The 19,210-nt window shown below is 41.3% G+C and overlaps 1 protein-coding gene across 3 annotated transcripts in view; it reads left to right on the plus strand.

Moving 5' to 3' along the window:
* GPBP1L1 (GC-rich promoter binding protein 1 like 1) overlaps window positions 1-19,210 on the plus strand; it is a 52,186-nt gene that overhangs the window by 22,029 nt on the left and 10,947 nt on the right. For 2 of the 3 annotated variants that reach the window (XM_073357866.2, XM_073357865.2), the window contains exons 2-8: window positions 3,650-4,573; window positions 5,536-5,650; window positions 6,763-6,892; window positions 7,266-7,549; window positions 8,867-8,939; window positions 10,298-10,491; window positions 18,717-18,857. In XM_073357866.2, coding sequence (XP_073213967.1) covers window positions 5,591-5,650; window positions 6,763-6,892; window positions 7,266-7,549; window positions 8,867-8,939; window positions 10,298-10,491; window positions 18,717-18,857 — 882 coding nt within the window. In that variant the 5' untranslated portion in view covers window positions 3,650-4,573; window positions 5,536-5,590. The remainder of the gene's footprint in view (window positions 1-3,649; window positions 4,574-5,535; window positions 5,651-6,762; window positions 6,893-7,265; window positions 7,550-8,866; window positions 8,940-10,297; window positions 10,492-18,716; window positions 18,858-19,210) is intronic. The other variant, XM_073357867.2, reaches the window with a different exon arrangement.

Consider the following 19,210-nt stretch of genomic DNA (forward strand, 5'->3'; position numbering starts at 1 on the left):
CCTTGGTCAGTACCACTCAGTACCCTACCCTACCTTGGTCAGTTTTAATTTAAAAACCTGATAACATGTTCCTTCCATTTATATTTTTAAAAAAAACAACTTTTAAACTTACCTACACAAGAAAAAATAAATGTGTAAAAATGAATAACCCAGACCACACCACACGATCCATCATCTACAGCCAAGCTCTGTGATACAACCGCATTTGCTCCAGTCCCTCAGACAGAGACAAACACCTACAAGATCTCTATCAAGCGTTCTTACAACTACAATACCCACCTGCTGAAGTGAAGAAACAAATTGACAGAGCCAAAAGCGTACCCAGAAGTCACCTACTACAGGACAGGCCCAACAAAGATAATAACAGAATGCCACTAGCCTCCACCTTCAGCCCCCAACTAAAACCTCTCCAGCGCATCATCAAGGATCTACAACCTATCCTGAAGGATGACCCATCACTCTCACACATCTTGGGAGACAGGCCAGTCCTTGCCTACAGACAGCCCCCCAACCTGAAGCAAATACTCACCAGCAACCACACATCACACAACAGAACCACTAATCCAGGAATCTATCCTTGCAGCAAAGCCCGTTGCTGACTGTGCCCAGTATCTTTGGAGTTGGTAGAATGTGTTTATGTAGACAAAGCAAGATTTAATGTTCTAATGATTGATTTGCCTGGGTTTTGTAAATGTGATGGGTATGTACATTGCCGTTTAGGAATCTTAACTCTGGATATTAAATGAAGACTTTGGTTTTGCAATGTAAATAAATCCTTAAATGACTCCTGCTCTCTCATCTGTTCTTTTGGAAAGTTAGATTCCTTGTACCTTATTGCTGTGATTTTTCTTGATGAGGTAGGTAAATGTAATTTGGCACTCTTCCTTTTGTAGCACAAAATTAAGCCATGAGACACTTCAGAGGGGAGATTTAACTTCTGTGCGTAGTTCTTAATCCCTCAAATTTCAATTTTGAGACAGGGCCCTTTAAAAACTGACAGATTCAAAACAGAGGATACAGCAACATGAAAATACTGTGCAGGAAGGTTGACATGATGTGAAGGTCATTTCATTAATATGTGTAAAGTTTTCTGTAGGCTTAGTTTTTTGATTCAGTATTACTGGAGTCCATAATTTAAGATAAATGTGAAATAAAACCAGATTTGTAAGGCTTTGATTTGGATCTAAAAATACGCGGCATGCTTTATAATCTGGGATAGTTCAGAGATGGTATTGTCTCTAGATGCATGTTAGCCATTGCTCATTCTTTAGTGCATGCTGAACTGTCCTAATCAATAGGTGCCTTGGATGGTGGCAGGTTGTGAAACTTCCACAAGAACTTTCTTACAGTGGACATATGGAGCTTTGCAGCTGCAGCATCCCCTTTGTTTGCTAAACATGTCTAGTTTTTTTATTTTATTTTAAGGCTCAGTGGCTTGCATTAGTGGCAGAAGAATCAGGGTTCTGTTTAATTTCTGCTGACTTGCTTTTCTCCTGAAAGGTAACTTAAAGCTTTATTGTGAAATATGAACCAGTATGCTTTGGTGGCTTTCAAGGCACCTAGCCAGGCAAGATCCTTGTCTCAGAGCTCCCCATGTAAATAAATGGACAACATAAATTTCACTGAGATCCAGAGGATGGTTCTGTTTTTTTTGTTTTGGTTTTTTTTTTCCAATTCCCTTCCAATTCAGGGTGATTTTATTATCAAAGCTCATTAGAAGGTGTTATCTATTAATCCTTGTTTCAGTCAATAAGTGAAATGATTTCTACACAATTCACCCTCTTAATAAATGTGCTCTTCAAAATAAAGTAATGAATGGTGTTGAATCACATCTGAGTTTCATAGACCTTTCCTCCCATTTATCTCACATTACTATTTTAGGGAGGTGAGTAGAGCGTTAGCAGTCTCAGCAGGTCACTACCATGCGAGCTTGGTTCCGGTGCTGGGTGCAGAAGAGTGGGGAGAAAAATTGTTCTCTCTGAAGCAGTTGATACCTTACCTTCATCTTGTATAAGTATATGGACAGAAGAATTGATAAAGCTACACTTCATAATAAGCAACAATTATTGGTACATCAGCATTTTTGTTGCTGTTTTGGGGTGACTTTACTGTTGATCATCTGGGCAGGGTGTTCAGGAAGCTCCCATTAGGTCATCATCAGTGTTGCTTCTGTTTTATGAATGTATCCATCCTGTTGCTGATTTCATCTAGATTGATGCCTTGAGGAGCTTCTGTGAGATTTTTATTTCTTGTTGCTACGGTTCCAGAGATTTGAGTATAAGTTTAATCCTTAACTACTACTGTCCCAGTGACCTTGGGGTTCCTGGTGAAAGATAGCTCCTGTTCTTTTTAGCATTTGGGATGATTTTACCCAGTTATCCTGGCAGGTGGCCTGTTAGACTAACTGTGCATGTGTATGGATAATTTTCAATTTGTGGATTGAAATTTCCTTTTATTGTCTCATCTTTTTATTCTCCGATTTGGGAATCCCAAGCAAGAAGAGGTGGATATTATTTATATTGCTGTGGAACCCAAAGGTTCCAGTCAGGATCAGGGTCTCCTTGTGCTAGGTTCCATATAAACAAATAGAAGGACATGTCCCTACCACAAAGAGCTTATACTTGCTTGCTTCAAGATAGACTGAAACAAGCAAGCAGAAGGAAAGACAAGGGTAATGGTGAGGTCATGTAGTCATATAAGTTAATTGTTGCACTGCTGGGTCGTTCTGAATTCAGTTTTGATCAATCTCTAAATAAGATATCCCCTAACTCTAACTGTCCTGCAGCCTAGTCAACATTAGTTGGCTGATTTCTTGTAGGTCTCACTACAGTAGTGAGTCTTGAAGAGGGATTTGAAGGGGAGAAGGTGGTGGTTTTACAGGATAATTTATGAAGGGCATTCCGTGCGTGAAGGGCAGCACGGAAGAAAGCACAGCTATATTTGTGGGATAAGTAGGCAAATAGATTTTCAAGGTTGGCATTGCTGAAAGGATGGCTTGATGTGGGAGCGTAAGTAGGGAAGGGGCAGAGTTGGAAGGGTTTAAGGTACACAGATAGGAAGCTTGAACTTGATGAAGGGGGATTAATTGATAGGTCTCACTTTCTGTTAAGGGATTTCTGCCTCTCTGCCTGGCTCTGCTGTCAGGGAACCAAGAGGGAATAGCCTCCTGGCTGGACTCGAGCAGTTGAGAAGTATCTTGAGGGCATCAAGAGGGAGGAGGCATGTGGAGTGATTAGCCTTTTCTGCCCCTGCCACAGTATTGGTAGATGGTGGGATCTCAAGAACCAGTTACTTGAGATCCCAGCCTCTGTGGTTGTGTCCCATTCATAACCACAAGTATGGTTAAGAGGGTGGGGCAGCACTGCAGGTTTCTGGGGATCTGGTGGACAAAGATGATGTCCAGGTTAGAGCTGAGGAACTCCGTTACCTATAAATGTTATGGGGTGACTAGGTGGAAATTGTAACCATGGCAAAAAATTCTGATTTTCTGTAGTTGGACAAGAAATCTCAAACCCAATTGCTGCTTTTTTATTTTTGTGGTCACTTGCAATAAATTTGCTGCACTTCTGCCTTGTGTTCTTCTACTTGGACATATGTTATTGCACATTTCTATTACTTCTATTGATGGGTGTTCATTTTTCTTTTGTAGTGATTACAGTTCCTGTATTCCACCATTTTTTTGATGGAAGAGGAGGACCATAACCCAGAAGTGAACTCTGCAGTAAAACAAGAAATTCTTGTTGAATAATTTGTCTCTTTTCAAAAGCAGCACCCAGTCTAGAAGAAGCTTAAAGAGAAGAAAGTACTTTTGGACTTGGCTCTTTTCAGTGTTACTTATTCAGCACATAAATGGTGACCAGCAAAGACACAGAAACAGTTGTGGCTGCCATTCAGCTTCACATCAAGTAGTGTTTAGGTTCTTGGAGGTGAACTTAAGTTACATGAAGTGAAGAGTATTTCAAGACATTGCTCATTTTTAAGAACATTGGCACCGTGGATTTTTTAGCAACTGTACATGTGATGAAAATGAAGTTTATATTTTAAGAGCATATGCTTAGGCAGACGTCTCCCATTTAATATCAGAATTCGGGAGAAACATTTTTATATAACTTAACCTCCCACTCCCCCCCCCCCCCCATCCAAGCTTTGAAACTCAGGTGCTACAGATAATGAATAATCCCACAGATTTGGGTGTGTATGTTCATTGTTAACCATGGTGTTGCTCTGAATGTTGTCGTGCAAACCCAACAACTGCTTTTGTAATGTAAAATCTGAGTTACATAGCACCACAACAAGAGGAAATTTAATGAGGTGAACGTGGCTGTGGCTTTTTTAAATGTAAATTACCTTTTTAGGGTTTTTTTTTGTAGTGTGAGTGGAGAGAGAAATTAAGATGAGCAGTTGAGGGGGTGAAGGGTGCAGTCAGCACGAAGTGCAGCTTCTCGTGCTCTGCTTAGAGACGCACCATTGCCTCAGATCTGACATAACTGCATCCTGGAGAAGGAAGGAACCTGAAGGTCAGAGTGAAGCACAGAAATAGAGAAGAAAATTGGACTGCAGAGGCCAAACTCTGGTAGTTGATCACACATCTTTTTTTCTATATATACATACAAAATCTTGGCTCATGCACAACACCATGAAAGGGTGAAAATAAGGAGGAAAGGGAGGGAACCAAGAGGACCCCCCTCAAAATGCAATACTCCATGTAATCTTCTAATTCGAATGAGCAGTTGAATGATAACTCCTAGGGTACTTGAAGGTGGGAGTCATACCACACTTTGGAAGTTAACTTTTCCGTGGGTTCACAAACTTGAATTCCTCACCTACATACCGCTACTAGTATCTGTCATAAAGCTTTTACTGCTCATGAAAGTGCAGTTACAGATACTCGAGTCTTCCTTCTCACCAGCTTGTGTCCTACCTTTGTCCTTCTTGCTTTCCATTCACTGTCAGGAATTCATCATGTCAGCTACTACAGTTATGGACTGTGCGTAGAATAATGGGGCCTTAAGACGGTTTTAAGATTGAGGGGTAGTTAGGTTAGACTTGCCCTACGAGACTAATTTGAACTCTTATCTCTCTGGTGCCCTTGTTAGCAACTTTACATCTTTACCATATTTACCCTCCCACTTTCTGAAGAAAAACATACAGTGCACACAGGGCCATACTGCAAGGCAATGAGCATTTGCAAAAGGAAGCCCGTAAATTCAATTGTTTCACATGTCTTTATGCACTGCATGTTTGCTCTGTCCCCTTTCTACCTCCAGTCCCATCATGAATTTCATAGACGCATTGCTAAAGTTGATATTGTAAACAGGAAGTATTTGGGACTTGTAAAGGCCTTATCTATTCTGGCTCAGGAGACCATGTTGGCAGCTTTCTAGTAAGAATTGTATGTAAGCCCAACAAAAAATTGCTACTTTTTTTTTTCTGTTCGCTAGGGAGGGCCTAAATGTTACAGTGCAATTATTCCACACAATTCTACAGCAAGGGCTGTCAGACTGGAGATGTAGTTGTTCTTTTTTCCACTTGTAGATCCTGGCCATGAGGTTTGATGCCTCGCTTTATTGAAGGGAGACACTGGACCTAAATGGCGCAGCATGACTTTGTTCCTGCCTGGCTTAACTTCTCAACGCCACAGTCAGCCAAGGTAACTCTTGCATTCAGATTACCCAACCAGAAGCCTATTACCTTTTAATGCCTAAAGCAAGTTTTGGCCCTGGATTTTGTCCAGCTTGAATGCCTGCAACCTGGTTTGGAATGTTCTTTGTGTTCTTGAATACCTACGTGAAGCTTTTTAAGACACAGGCAAAAATCTTCCTCTGTTGATTTTTTCTTTGCAAATTAACCACCTCTGTTCCAGAGAGACGGGTTGTTTTCCTTAGTATGCACAAACCTGGAAGTAAATAAATCATGTTAGCTTCAGTCTGCATTGAGATCTCATAATGGGGAATTATTTAAAGAGATACTACCAAAGTTGGTAGCACTGAAAATTGGACTACCTGCCTCTTCATAATTATATACAAGTTCAGCATAATTCTTTTTCTCTTCAAAATAATGTTGCACTCCTGAGCAACGCACCAATAACAAGCCATTGGTTCCCATCTCAGAATTTTCTAGTTCCCATTTAGAGTTGCTTGTATATGAAATCCCAAAATTGGGGGGAATTGGGTTGTGATTTCTCACCCTCTGACAGCAGGATCTGAGGGGTAGATCTGGCTGGTTCAAAGGTGTAAAGTCTGCGTGGGACCTCAAGCAAACACTTGCATTGCTTATGCATGGCACTAGTAGCTTAGAGCACCTTGTAATAGCAAATCAGATTAATGGAGGGAAAACAGTTTGGTGGGAAAACTGCTTTCAGCTTCATGTTTAAACCAGAGGAGACAAAAATAATTTCGAAATGTGCAGAACCTTGATATGACTCTAGAATCTTTTCAAAATAGGAAAGGTAACTGTAGGGAAATTGGTAAGATTCCTTAAACGAACTCTTCAGGGTGTTGCATGTGACTTCAAAGACTGCTAGTAAAGCTGATGAATGAGCATCCTTTTGATGCTATGTAGGGTGATATGTGCAGTCACGTGCTGTTTTTGTGGAGTTCACTTAAATATTTCCATATTTGTCAGCTAAGCAACACATAGCCAGCTTGTTGCTGTAATTACTGAAAGCTAATGCAGAGAATGTCTTTTTATTTTCATACAAGCCATCATTTCTTGTCAAGCAGGCTCTTTGGGTGACCTAAATCACTTAATCTGGTTCTGTAGTCCCCTGCAGCCACCTTTGAGAAACATGGAGAGCATCTTTCGCGGGGTGAGGGCCGCTTTGGTGTGAGCCGTAGACGACACAACTCTTCTGATGGATTTTTCAATAATGGCCCCCTCAGAACTGCGGGAGGTGAGTAGAGGATCAGAACTCACTCTATATCCAAATATTGAACGCAGATCTAACCAGAATGTATACCTTTGGAATATAAAGTAACTTTGCAAAACCACATCCCCTATAACACACAAAGCCACTTATCCTAACACTTCTCCCTTATGTGCCATCTCTCAGTGTTCCTGGGGTTTCTGTGGAAGTTGTATGTGGCTTTTAAATTTTTCTGCAGTTTGACCGTTTTACTTATGCATACGGACAGTCTCTCTGAACTGAGGCAAGGTTAGCCTAATAGTTATTTAGAGAGCATTGACCAACACCAGAAATATCAGGACATTCCTGGTTTCTTCTTGCTGTATTACTTTTATTTGCATACTTACCTTCTTTTGTTTAGACTGCTGGCATCAGCCTTCCCTGCTCCGCCATGATTCTGTAGATTCCGGTGTTTCTAAAGGAGCTCATGTTGGGCTTTCTGGCAATCAGCCTGGCTGGCATGGTCCCTCACGGGGCCATGATGGTATGAACCAGCGTGGTGGTGGAGGAACTGGAGTCCATCGCCACTGGAATGGCAACTTTCACTCTCGGAAGAACTCTGCCTTTCAAGAAAAGGTGCCTGTTGAGGCCAGAGAAGAGAAGAGAGAAGAAAAAGAGAAGCTGCAGTTTGAGGAAGACGACTTTGTAAGTGTGTGGTTTCTCACTACTGGAGGTAGCTGTGAGAAATGGCTTTCTAGGTTTCTTTGTATTAGCATTGGTTGGTGGAAAGGATCTAGAGTTGCATTCCACCCCATACTTTCGGGGGTCATTCCAGGTTTAATGGAATGGTCTTGCAAGCAGTGCTTGCAGAATGTTAATTTTTTCCTGTATTCCTGAGGCCCTCATATATTGGGTTGTTTTTTTGGACGTGTTGTCATTACTTTTTGCCAGGTTATTTTAAATCTGTTATATCAGTGTTGTGATGCACAAGTTTGTTCAATCAGCCAAATCCAATACAGCTGGTGACGCTTTCTCTGAAATGATAGTGGTAAAATCAGTTTGAACTACTTGTCACACAGAAGTATGTTCATATCTTGACTGAGAATATAGTACCTGTAAGCATATATATTTGGAAAAAGGGGCAACGTTTCTTTTGGAAGACTTGAACCATAAAGACCAATTTTGGGGCACTCCTGTGTGCGTTGGGCACATCAGGCAGCCTCACACAGCTTCCTAGTGTAAACCTGACAAGACCCGGTAAAATGAAGCATTAAAACTGATAGATAAGAGATTAAAAATATTTGGGCAATATTTTGGGTCTGAGTTGGTACTCATATTAAGATTGGATGGTAATTTCTTCCAGCTTTTAAACCAGGAGTGCTAGCTTTTCCAGAAGTTCACGACTGGAGGCTTGTCTTCTAGTTGGCATAGTAGTCAATGCATAAAAAATCTATCAAAAAGAGCAGGAGAGTTGGTGATTTTGAATTTCCAGTTTATTGTGAAAAGAGGGGAAGAGAGAGGGATAGATGAATGGACGGGGTGTCTTATCGGGTACCTTGTTTTTACTTCCTTTCCTCCCCCAACTCATTTCTCAACTATTGTAATATTTAGGATTTGACCCTCAATCAAAGGTAGAGTTACAAAGGGCTGCATCCTTCAGGTGAAATAACAGCCTAAAATTTTGACTCTTGGAACTGAGGAATTGGGTCCTCGATATGACATGGTGCCTTGAGCCACTGATTAATATCAAATTATAGAATCTCTCACTTTCTTAATTACACATTAGAAACTCTTTAAATAGGAGTTCTATCTTTGATTGCTCTATTCCCAACACATTCTGAAGGGGAGGGAAAGTAAAGCTCTTCGGGCTAGGGACTGTCTTTTCGTTCTGTTTGCACAGCACTTCGTACAAAAGGGTCCTGGTCCATGACTATGGCTCCTAGATACTATGGTAATACTACTTCTGATAAATAGTAGTATGTGCAATCTTCTAATGTGTCCAACTGGATTATGTTTTTACAGCCATCTTTGAATCCAGAAGCTGGAAAACAGAATAACCAGAGCAAACCTTTAGGGACACCTTCTGGAGTGTGGGGTATGTAGAGAAGTTTATATCTCTGTATAGAAAACAGATGACCACTTGTAAAGCAGAAGAATTGAACAATATATTGAAACTCTAGTTTTTCACATAAGGGAAGATCTTAAAGGAAGATTAAACTGAAGTAGGCAGCTACCTCTTTCTCTCCCTTCCTTTCTTGTTTGAGGAGAGAGAGAATCTGTTTTCTGATACTTAGAGCTGCACTTGCTGCTGTTATGAGAATCTTCTCTTTCATTTCCTGCTAATGGCACACACTACGTACAGGAATATCACTTGTCTATAATTGTTGCTAATTCCATGGGAAGATCACAGCTTGTCTAAGCTTATGGGTGTGGAGTGTTGGAATGAAATGATCATGAAAATACTTGGCACTGCATTGCTAAATGCAGAATCAGAAATGCAGAATAGGGTTGAGAGGACTAGAGGGAGCACAGCTCCCTGATTTTAAGTGTTACTGAGGTGATATTTATACTGGATATGCAGCAATACTGTACAAATATACAAGGCTGTGTTCTTGTGGTTTGGCTTCTTTTTTCAAATTAATTAAAAAGAAAATAGTTCTAAATTCCTGGATACTATACATGACATTTTTGTTCCCACCACTGAAAAAGCTAGACTGACGCAAATGCAGTGCCTGTTTATCAGTGCCTGAAAATGCTTCTTTAATCACTAGTTGGAACCTGTAACTCTAACTAGAGAGTTTAATTTGGGGTGGGATAGAATTGTGAACCAGTTATTTATTAGCTGTATCCTAAAACATTCAGCAATATGTTGTACTAGATGTAATTTTAATCTCTTGAGTGTTTGGTTCAGATCTTTACTGGCCCACCCAAATGTAATACGAGATTTGCAGCAGTAAAAAGCTGTTTGAACACTTAGCGGTTTACATTACAGTTTTCAAGAAAGTGTACTGAGACCTTCTGTTCGCTCCACCAGAATGTGGTGTTAATGGTTGCAGGTTGCAAAACATTGAACCTTTAAAGCATGAGTTTCACTAAATATTTTTGTTAGTGAATTAACCTAAAATTACTCAGTAGTTATTCAGAACTTAACTATGATTACCCATGCTGGTTTCCTCTTTCAGCAAAGTCTGAGAGGCTGTTAAAATCTCAGGCCGATGTCGTCATAGGCAGTTTTTTTCAAAATCAGGAGGAGCCTACAAAATGTTGGACTTTATCATCTTTGTCTGATATCCTCTTCACTTGAATTCAGGAGCTGTTAGCAGCAGCAACATGAGACTCTCTCAGCATCTGAGACTCTAAGAGGTCAAATTGGAGCTGAGGTAGAGTCAACTTTTGTGGAATTACTGAGATACTAATTATTTTTTGAGGTCTTGTTCCCCTCTGTTTTTGTAGAAAACCCCCCTAGTGCCAAACAACCTACCAAGATGCTGGTCATCAAAAAGGTTTCAAAAGAGGATCCTGCTGCCGCCTTCTCAGCTGCATTTACGTCACCAGTTCCTCACCTTGCAAATGGCAACAAGACCACCACAATTGTCCCAAGTGTCTACAAAAATCTGGTTCCTAAACCTGCAGCTCCTCCATCTAAGGTACAAGGGCTTCCAATGGAGTTACTAAAGTGTATTGAAGGGGCATTCTCTCCCTTATGTAGAAAAAGTACTAGTAACAGAGAAGAGTGAATGAGTTGTTCATATGACAGTCTTGTAAATCTGTACAAAGTTGAAATATGATTAATTAACATGGTTAAAATACAGTTTGGACCGGTCTTCAAAGACCAGACTGAGTCATGTTTTAACATGATCCTTCAGCATAGTAGTTGAGCCTTAAAGGTAACCTACAAAAGAAATATAGGGTTTTGCACTTTAGCTTCTTTATGTTACACACAAAAAGGTGAAAAGGTTTTTTCAAGGTTTCAGTTTCTGCTTGATTGTTTTATATTGGGATTGTTTTATATTGACTGTTTTTCCTGAAGGCTGGTATAGAGATACCTGGGGAACTTGTAGGATTATGATATTCCAAATAGTATCAGAGAAGTGAAACATAATCATGGAAATTATTTTTATTCATAATTTTTAGAGCTTTGTTTTGCTTATTTTTTTGGCTGGTAACGCCTCATTAATTAAAATGCTTGATAAACACTTGGAAGAAAAGATCTTTAAAAGATTATCGGTCCTGGTTGAGAAGTTCCATTCTAGCTGTGTATCTTCCAATAAGAGTTCCACTGATACAGAAGAGCAGATTTTTTTTAAACTTTATGAAATACAATAAAAAAAAAACTCTTCTTAAAAACCCCTTTCAGAGATTTGTAAAGGAGCAGAAGGCATGAACACAATTCTTACCTTTCTAGGTCCTCTTTAAAATTCAGCTGGTCCCTCCTCTCCCACAGACACCAGAGAGAACCTTCATGATTAGAATGACTATCACTTTTCAATTCTAAAAAATTCTGATCTTATGGCTTGTTTTGGGGTAGCACACCAGTGCTGGCCTGACAGGCGGGCTTTGTAAGAATCACAACTATTTATAAAATTCCATTTGTAAAGAATTCCTTACCTGTAGAATCAGAAATTATTAGGCAGTCAGCCCACATGTGGAATCACCCATGACAGTTCAAACAAGATGGAGTTTCTGGTGTTCAGAGAGCTTCCGGTTTGGGTGACTTAGGGATATGGTTGGGTTGCCTGTAGCTGCAATGACTTGGTGTATTGAACAGGTTTTAGCTATTCAGCCTTCTACTTCAGAGCCTTTTTAACAACTAGATTGTGTTGCTGCTTGTTCATTGCACAGTGATCTTTTATTTAATGCAGAAATGTATAACTGCTAGTGCTGTATGCAAGCAATGATATATTGTGGGGTTTGCAAGTTATGGTGCTATACAAATTTACTCTTAAGATTTGTAAATCATGAGATTGAAATCTGTGTTTTCAGTACCTAAGTGCATGTAAATATTATGACTGCATCCTGCAGTAGTGCATTATTGCATAGAATCACAGATATTGAAGATTAAAAGCTAATCAATTATCTAGTTCCCCCTTCCAGAATGTGGTGGTTCCCTGCAGTATAGTCTCCAGTGCATTTGTTTTGCCTAGTTCTAAATGTCCTAAGTGATGAGTCTTTCTCCTTGTGAGACTATAGCACAGTTTAATCGGGCTTTACTGACTGGATGTTTATCCAGAAGCTGAGCTTCTTTTCATTGTGCCTAGAAAATGGTATCTTATGCTCAGATTTTCATAGGGGCCTAATGGAATGTTGTGTCCAAATCACATGGAATTTCAGTGGGTTTGAACACCTAGCTCCTTTAGGCACTTGAAAATCCCAACCTTTCTGGGTTTTGTTAGTGTTGTGATCCTGATGTGATATGGCCTAATAGGTTCATAAACTAGTTGTATTATACCCTTGATAAATGGAATTTTAGAAGAGCACTTGGGGAAATGAAGCAATTGTTTTGACTGAAGTAAAGTAGCAGTGTGATTCTGGTACATAAACTGGACAACTAAACCTATTTGTCAAAATGCTCATTTTTGACATCCCAGTTTTCCTTTCCATTCCGTGAATCCTGGATCTTCCTTAAAATTGCAGTAGGGTATGTCAGCGTGGGTGATTTTGTACCTAAATTGACTTATTTGGCCAAAGATATGGGTTAATTGGCTAATAGTGTACTCCTTGCCTTATTCCTGTAGTATTCAGAGGAATGTCTAAAGTTATTTAGCCAGTTTAGAAATCATTTGCTGTTTCTATGGTGGTAATGCATATAGGTCCCAGGTTGGGGATCAGAGCCCCATCATGTTAGGCATTGTATAAACATGTATAAAAGATGGTCTCTGACCCAATGAGTTCACAATGACCCTGCGTGGCATCCCCTCCCCCACATGTCACCTGCCTATCTCAGATGGGTATATGGTAGACTACATTATTTGGAAAGGGGTGTGCAGCCTAAAGTTTGAAAACCACTGTCCTAGGGTCAGTCACCTACTCCACCTGAGCCTACAGTCCTTCACTTAACCGCATGGATGCTTCATGGCTAGGTACGAGAGAGCAGGCCTGCTCAAAAGACTTTCAAGAGATCCTACTAAATAATAGAAGGCCTTCTACAAGAGCTATGCACCTCTATAAATGGAAAAAAAAATTTCCATCTGGACTCAGCAGTATGGAAGATCAACATGTTCTGGATTACTTATTATACCTAAAACACCAAGGGTTGGTGGTTAGTTCCATCAGGGTACATCTGGAAGCTGTTTCACCATTTCACTCTAAAGTGGACAGTTGCTCTATTTTCTCCAATGACGAGAGCCCTGCAAATCTGTGGATATCAGCTTTATATCTGCAGATATCCGCATCCGCTCGCCATTTTTCCGATTGTGGATGGATGCAGATCCAAATTTTATGTCTAAATCCCTGCAAATCTGTGGATATCTGCTTTATAGCTGTGGATCATTTTTGCGGATTGGATGCAGATACAAATGTATCCGTGCAGGGCTCTACCAATGATGTCCATTTAAAAAAAAAAGCTTATTCAAATTATACCCTCAGGTGCAAGACTCAGTTCCCCCTGGGATCTAAACTTAGTATTGCAAAGACTTACAAGTTCCCCATTTGAGTTATTGGCTATCTCCTCTCTGCTGCATCTATCAATGAAGGTGGCATTTTTGGTGGTGATTACCTCTCCCAGAGGAGTAGGGGAGCCACAGGCATTAATTTTGGGGCATCCATGCAAGATCTTTGTTAAGGACAAAGTTCACCTGCATCCTCATCCAAAGTTTGTCTCAAAGGTGGTTTCTTCTTTCCATATCCGACAATTTGACCGTATTTTACCCAAAGCTACATACGAACAGGGATGAACAGCGTTTGCGTACCTTAGAGATCAGGAGAGCCTTAGCACTTTACCTGGACAGAACCAGGCTCTTCTATAAATCCTCCCATCTGTTCATAGCAATGGCAGACAGAGTAAGAAGCCATTCAGTCTCTATCCAGAGAATTTCTTTCTGAGTTGCATCCTGTATACGCATGTGTTATGACTTGGCTAATGTCACTCCACTTGACAGAGTCTCAGCTCATTCAAGACAGTTGCAGTTGGCCTCAGCAGCCTTTGTGGCACAAGTTCCAATTGCGGACACTAGTAGAGTGGCAACCTGGTCCTCTGTCCACATGTTTGCCTCCCGCTATGTTATGGCTTAAGACTCCAGAGACAATGCTACAGTTGAACAAGTTGTTCTTCAGTCTTCGTTGAAATAGACTCCTGTCCCACCTCCTGTTCTTATGGCTTGAGTCACCAAGAGTAGAATGAAAGAAGAAAACAGTTACTAGCCTGTTGTGCATGTCCATTCCATAGCCCACCCTCTTCTGCTCCTCTGCATTGGAGTTTCAGCGAGAAGTAAGTGAGGGGCCCTGGGGACAGCTCTGCCCTTTATATCTGCACACAGTGGTACAGGGCAGCAGTGGGAGCTTGAGCCGCCCCATGGGTACTGCTGAGGGGAAATGTTTCTGACAGCCGTATGCTGGGCACACTGACACCAAGAATGGAACGAACGTGTGCAACACCTCTCAAAGAACAGCGGTTACGATCCTGTTCAGTAACTGTTTTTTCAAAGATGCGGGCAGGCGGGTGGGTTATAGCCCTAAGGCTCTGTAGAGCTGTATGACTAAAAAAGCTACCCCTGGCACAACGGAATGAAAAATGCTATAGCAGCGCTAAACGGTGTTAAAATACACTCAGTGGCACTGAAAGGAGTTTATTCCGACTTAAGAATGGCCAAACTGGGTCAGGCCAATGACCCATCTAACCCAGTATCCTTCCAACATTGGCCAATGGCAGGTGTTTTAGAGGGAATGAACAGAACGGGTAATCATGAAGTGATCCATCCCCTGTCCTCTACTCTCACCTTCTGGCAGTCAGAGGCTAGGGACACCCAGAACATGAGGTTGCATCCTTGACCATCTTGGCTAATAGCCATTGATGGATCTATCCTCCCATGAACTTACCGAATTCTTTTTTGAACCCCGTTATAGTTTGGCCTTCACAACATCTTCTTGTAATGAGTACCACAGGTTCCTATTTCTCAGGTGGATAAACTGACACAGATAGATTAATTGCCCATGGTCGAACTGTGTTAGACCTGGTCTACCCTAAAAATGTAGATCAACATAACTACATTGCTTAGGGGATTGAAAAATTCACATCCCTGAGCATCGCAGCTATGCTGTCCTTAAACCATGGGGTGGATATAGTGAGGTCAACTGACCACTGCTCAGGGAGGTGTAGTTCCTAGAATAAGGGCAAAAACCCTATCTGTCAGTGTGATATGCATCTACACTATGGCATACAGCAGTATAGATGTGGTGTAGCCCACATAGTGTAGACAAGGCTTTGGTGTCATGCCTATAAACATAACCCAGAAGTCCTGCCTCTGTTGCCCTTCTAATCATTAGACTGCTTGCTCTACACTTACACCTTCTCCCACCCCACCTACCCCCCAAAACTAGCCAGAAGGATTTTTCTTTGGGTTTCTGTCTGAACTGCCTCTTGGTGGAAGCCATATGAATAATCATTAGCAGCCTCTGAGCATCCTGTCTCAGCAGGGGACAGCCATAATAGTCTGTAAAGAATGATGCAAAAATGAGTGTTCAGGGTACCCAGGATTGAGAGTCACCTTGTTACCTCCTGCCTCCAGTGAGAGGGAGTCTCGCCTCTGGTAGCTGGGTGTCAGTTCCCTAACACTGCTGGCCTGTCAGCCACTCAAGCACACTCTGAGCTAGGGCAGTCCCGCCTTTGGCTTGCAGGTTAACAAAATGTGCACCCCAGCCCCCTTGAAATGTTCTTCTGTGGTATCCTGCCCTTGACGCTGGCTACTCATGGAAATCCCAGATTCTCTGCTCCCAAAGGAACAATGTACCCCAGTTTACCTGCTTTACCTTAAATCTCAGCTCCTGTGTAACACACAGCATTGAACACTTCTATAAACCTTCTTTTGGTTTAGTATGAGAGAGTATAAATTCCACTAGAAAAGAGTGTGTGATGGAAACTAATGTTTCCAATACAAAACAAAATCATAAAATTCAAACTAGAGTCTACATTTAATAGTTACCTTTTCTGTCTAATAAAGTACTTTTCCCCCACATCGTTCAGTCTGTTGCAGAGCTGACTGGTTTCCCAGGAACCAGAATCCAATCTTTCACTGAACGCTCCCTGCTCAACAATATGTCTCCTCAGCGAATGGATTCAGTGCATCTTTCTCCACCCTTTGATATAGTGAATCTGTCTTTTTGTCTTTATTCACAGTCCGGTGATCCCCTGTCTGTTACACTGTTCCTTTTTACTGCCAACTGATTTTGATTGATTGCAGTTGGCTTTGATAGTTTTCCAACTGTTCTGGGATGGGACAAAGGTAGACAGTTGAACCTTGCATTACATCACCAGCTGACCAGAGACTGGTGAGGACAACTTCTGCTTGAATGGGCCATCACCAAAACACATGATTCTCTGGTGACAGATTTTTTTTACTCCGGGACCATAAGGCATAGTTTTCAATACAGTTAGGTTATTCCTTAAATATTACCTGTGTACACATCTTGCAGTGAGTATTGATAAATTAAGAGCTTTTAGTGCAGACCTCACATGCTACCCTTCATTAATAAATACTGTGAAAGTGGTATATTAGACGTAGTGAGTTTGTCAGGTCTGAGACAGTTGCTTGTAAAGAACAATGAAACTGTTGGCATCAATGGGTCTCAGTGTCATTGTGAGCATTCCAAGTATTTCTATTATTGTAGTGCCTGGGTCTTGGTCTACGACTATGGCTTTTCGTTTTGCTCAGCGCTGTACAAACTCAAAACACAAATATATCTGTCCCCAGGAGCTTACAATCGAACACCCACACCCCAAATTTAGTGTTGTGCATCAGTTGTGCCAGTTGTGCCAGTGGGGTGCTGTGACCATTTACATTTGGCTTTTGAGAGTTTGACAGGAACTCGATTTGAAATATAAGCTGTGAAAAAGGTGGAAATCCATTTCACCAGTGTTGAGTTTTTTTGGGGTGGGGGATGAGTGTTCTATATAATGTGAATCTGCTTATGGTCTTCCACCAGAAACTCCTCATCGTCAATACAAACTGGAGAATTGTGCCTTCTGGTTCTTGAGCAAAAATTGACATTTTGAGGTGACTGCCGTTTTCTGAGATTCCTATTTAAGAGATTACTGTAAATTAAGTGGTAGTGCAAGAAGGACACTGGTTATTCAGGAATGAAGGCACAATCTGTACCCCAGGAAGTTTACAATCTAAATCAGTTTTCTAACCTGTGGGGGAGACATCAGACTAGTCAATGACGGGCGGAGCCAAAAGCAGAGGATGTGATCAAGTAGGAGATGGAAGGTGCAGGACCTCATGTTGATGCAGCTTCCCCTGACTCACCGCAAGCATACCACTGCATAGCAAATAAAACTACTGGTGGCTCCTTGAAAAATCTCTTTCCTGCCCTTCTTTGTGGGGCTGCTAATGTAGCTGGACATTGTAAAAGTCAAAAGTATAGTAGGGCTGCGGGCCTCAGTGTGCCAGCCCATTCTTCTCTCCTCAGTTTTGAGTGGCATGTCGATGGCTGTCCACCTCCAGCATCATGTCCCTTCTGATTAGGGAATGGGAAGAGGGATTTGATTTTTACCTGTGGGGGAGCAAGGGAGAGGAGTCAGCACAATATAAGAAGGAAGAAAAATACACCAAAGTAACAAATGAGGAAATATGGAGAAACAGTGGCCTCTGCTGTCCTTTTCTGCAAAGTACGTTATCCATTTTAGAGTCATTTAATTTAAATCCCAGATACATCCTGGATGAGCATTGATATCAGAAATACAGAATAGTTAAAATGAAACTGTAAAATTAAAAAAATATATATTATTCCTCATCTCTCTTGTTCCTGTGCTGCCTGGTGCCATACCTCTCATTTTGGGATTGTTGTTGCACAGTTTGTCCTTGGTGCCTGAGAGGTCCAAGATAAAACTTTTCCAAGTAGAAGACCTTTATCATGAGGCAGCTTTCTGCAACTGCCATTATTGCTTGGCCACCAAATAATAGATGCAGATATATCCTGATGGTGGATACTAGTTGGGTGAAGTTGCCCCACTCTGAGTAGTTACATGTGGATTGGCTTAGAAAATGGGCTGGTTTATGTGCTTTTGTACTCCAGTCACCTGGCTTCTCACTCGGTAAGTTTTGGGGCTTCGTGTTTGGATTTTTAGTATATCCATTGATTTCTGTGTCTTGTTAAACAGGGTGCAGTCAAATTATTTTGTTCCTTTACCCTTCCATGGGGATTAAGAGTATCTTCCTTGCAACGTGGGGAATTGCTGTCTTGCATTCATGTCTTAGAGCTTCTTCCCCTGGGCCAGAGGAAGCTCCTGTTGAGTGATGCAAGATATTTGGTGGTGGTATTTAGCACTGTGTAAGAAATTTGAGTTTTATTATGGTCTCTCACTTCCTGTGCTGGGAACGGTTGTGGGATACATGGCATCTCTCCATGGTGACTCCTCCAACTAGTGATGTTCATAATAGTCCCAACCAATCCTTTGCTAGAACAGTGATAGCTGTGAAGCAGTTACAGGGTATTGATGTGGGCTGGGTGGTTCAGCAGGGCAGGAATGGGGGATTTTCAGGATTAAGATGAGAGGGGGATTTGAGACCATTTTTGGAGCAGGAGACGATAATTTGTTCAATTAATCAGACACCTTGTTAAGTCAATTTGTTGCTTTATGATTTTTTTACCACTTGCAAGCAACCCATTCTTGTACCATACCATTACTGTCTAGTGTACTGTGTTCTCTTCAATATAGCCAAGTCCATGGAAAGCTAACAGAAGTGAACATAAACCAGGCTCGCTTTCCTCCAGCCGTGACTCTGCCTTTACCAGTCCGGTGTCTGTAACCAAACCAGCGGTACTGGCGAGTGGCTCAGTTCTCACCTCTCCCAAAGAGGTAAGGGGTTGGGTTGGGGAGAGAATTGGACCTTTTCCAACTAATGTTTCTTTCTATAATTTAAGTACTATGAGAGCTCTTCTATTCATATTATACAGCTCTGAACACTTGAAGAGTACTCAATCACTTGTATGGTCTTTGCATGTTGAGCTAAGTCCCCTTGTACATTAATGGGAATGTTCTTGGAAGTCTGTCTGTCTTGATGTAGAGTGTGCTGCTGGCAGTTTTGGCTAGGTCTGCTGTAATTTCATCACCATCATACAAGGTATGGTTGCTTTTACATTTTAAGAGCGCCGTGGGAGCTAACTGGGCATGCCCAGAAACAATGTCCAGACCATCAGCTGCGTTACCAA

Source organism: Lepidochelys kempii, chromosome 8, assembly GCF_965140285.1.
Source record: "Lepidochelys kempii isolate rLepKem1 chromosome 8, rLepKem1.hap1, whole genome shotgun sequence".
Classification (NCBI taxonomy): Eukaryota; Metazoa; Chordata; order Testudines; family Cheloniidae; genus Lepidochelys; species Lepidochelys kempii.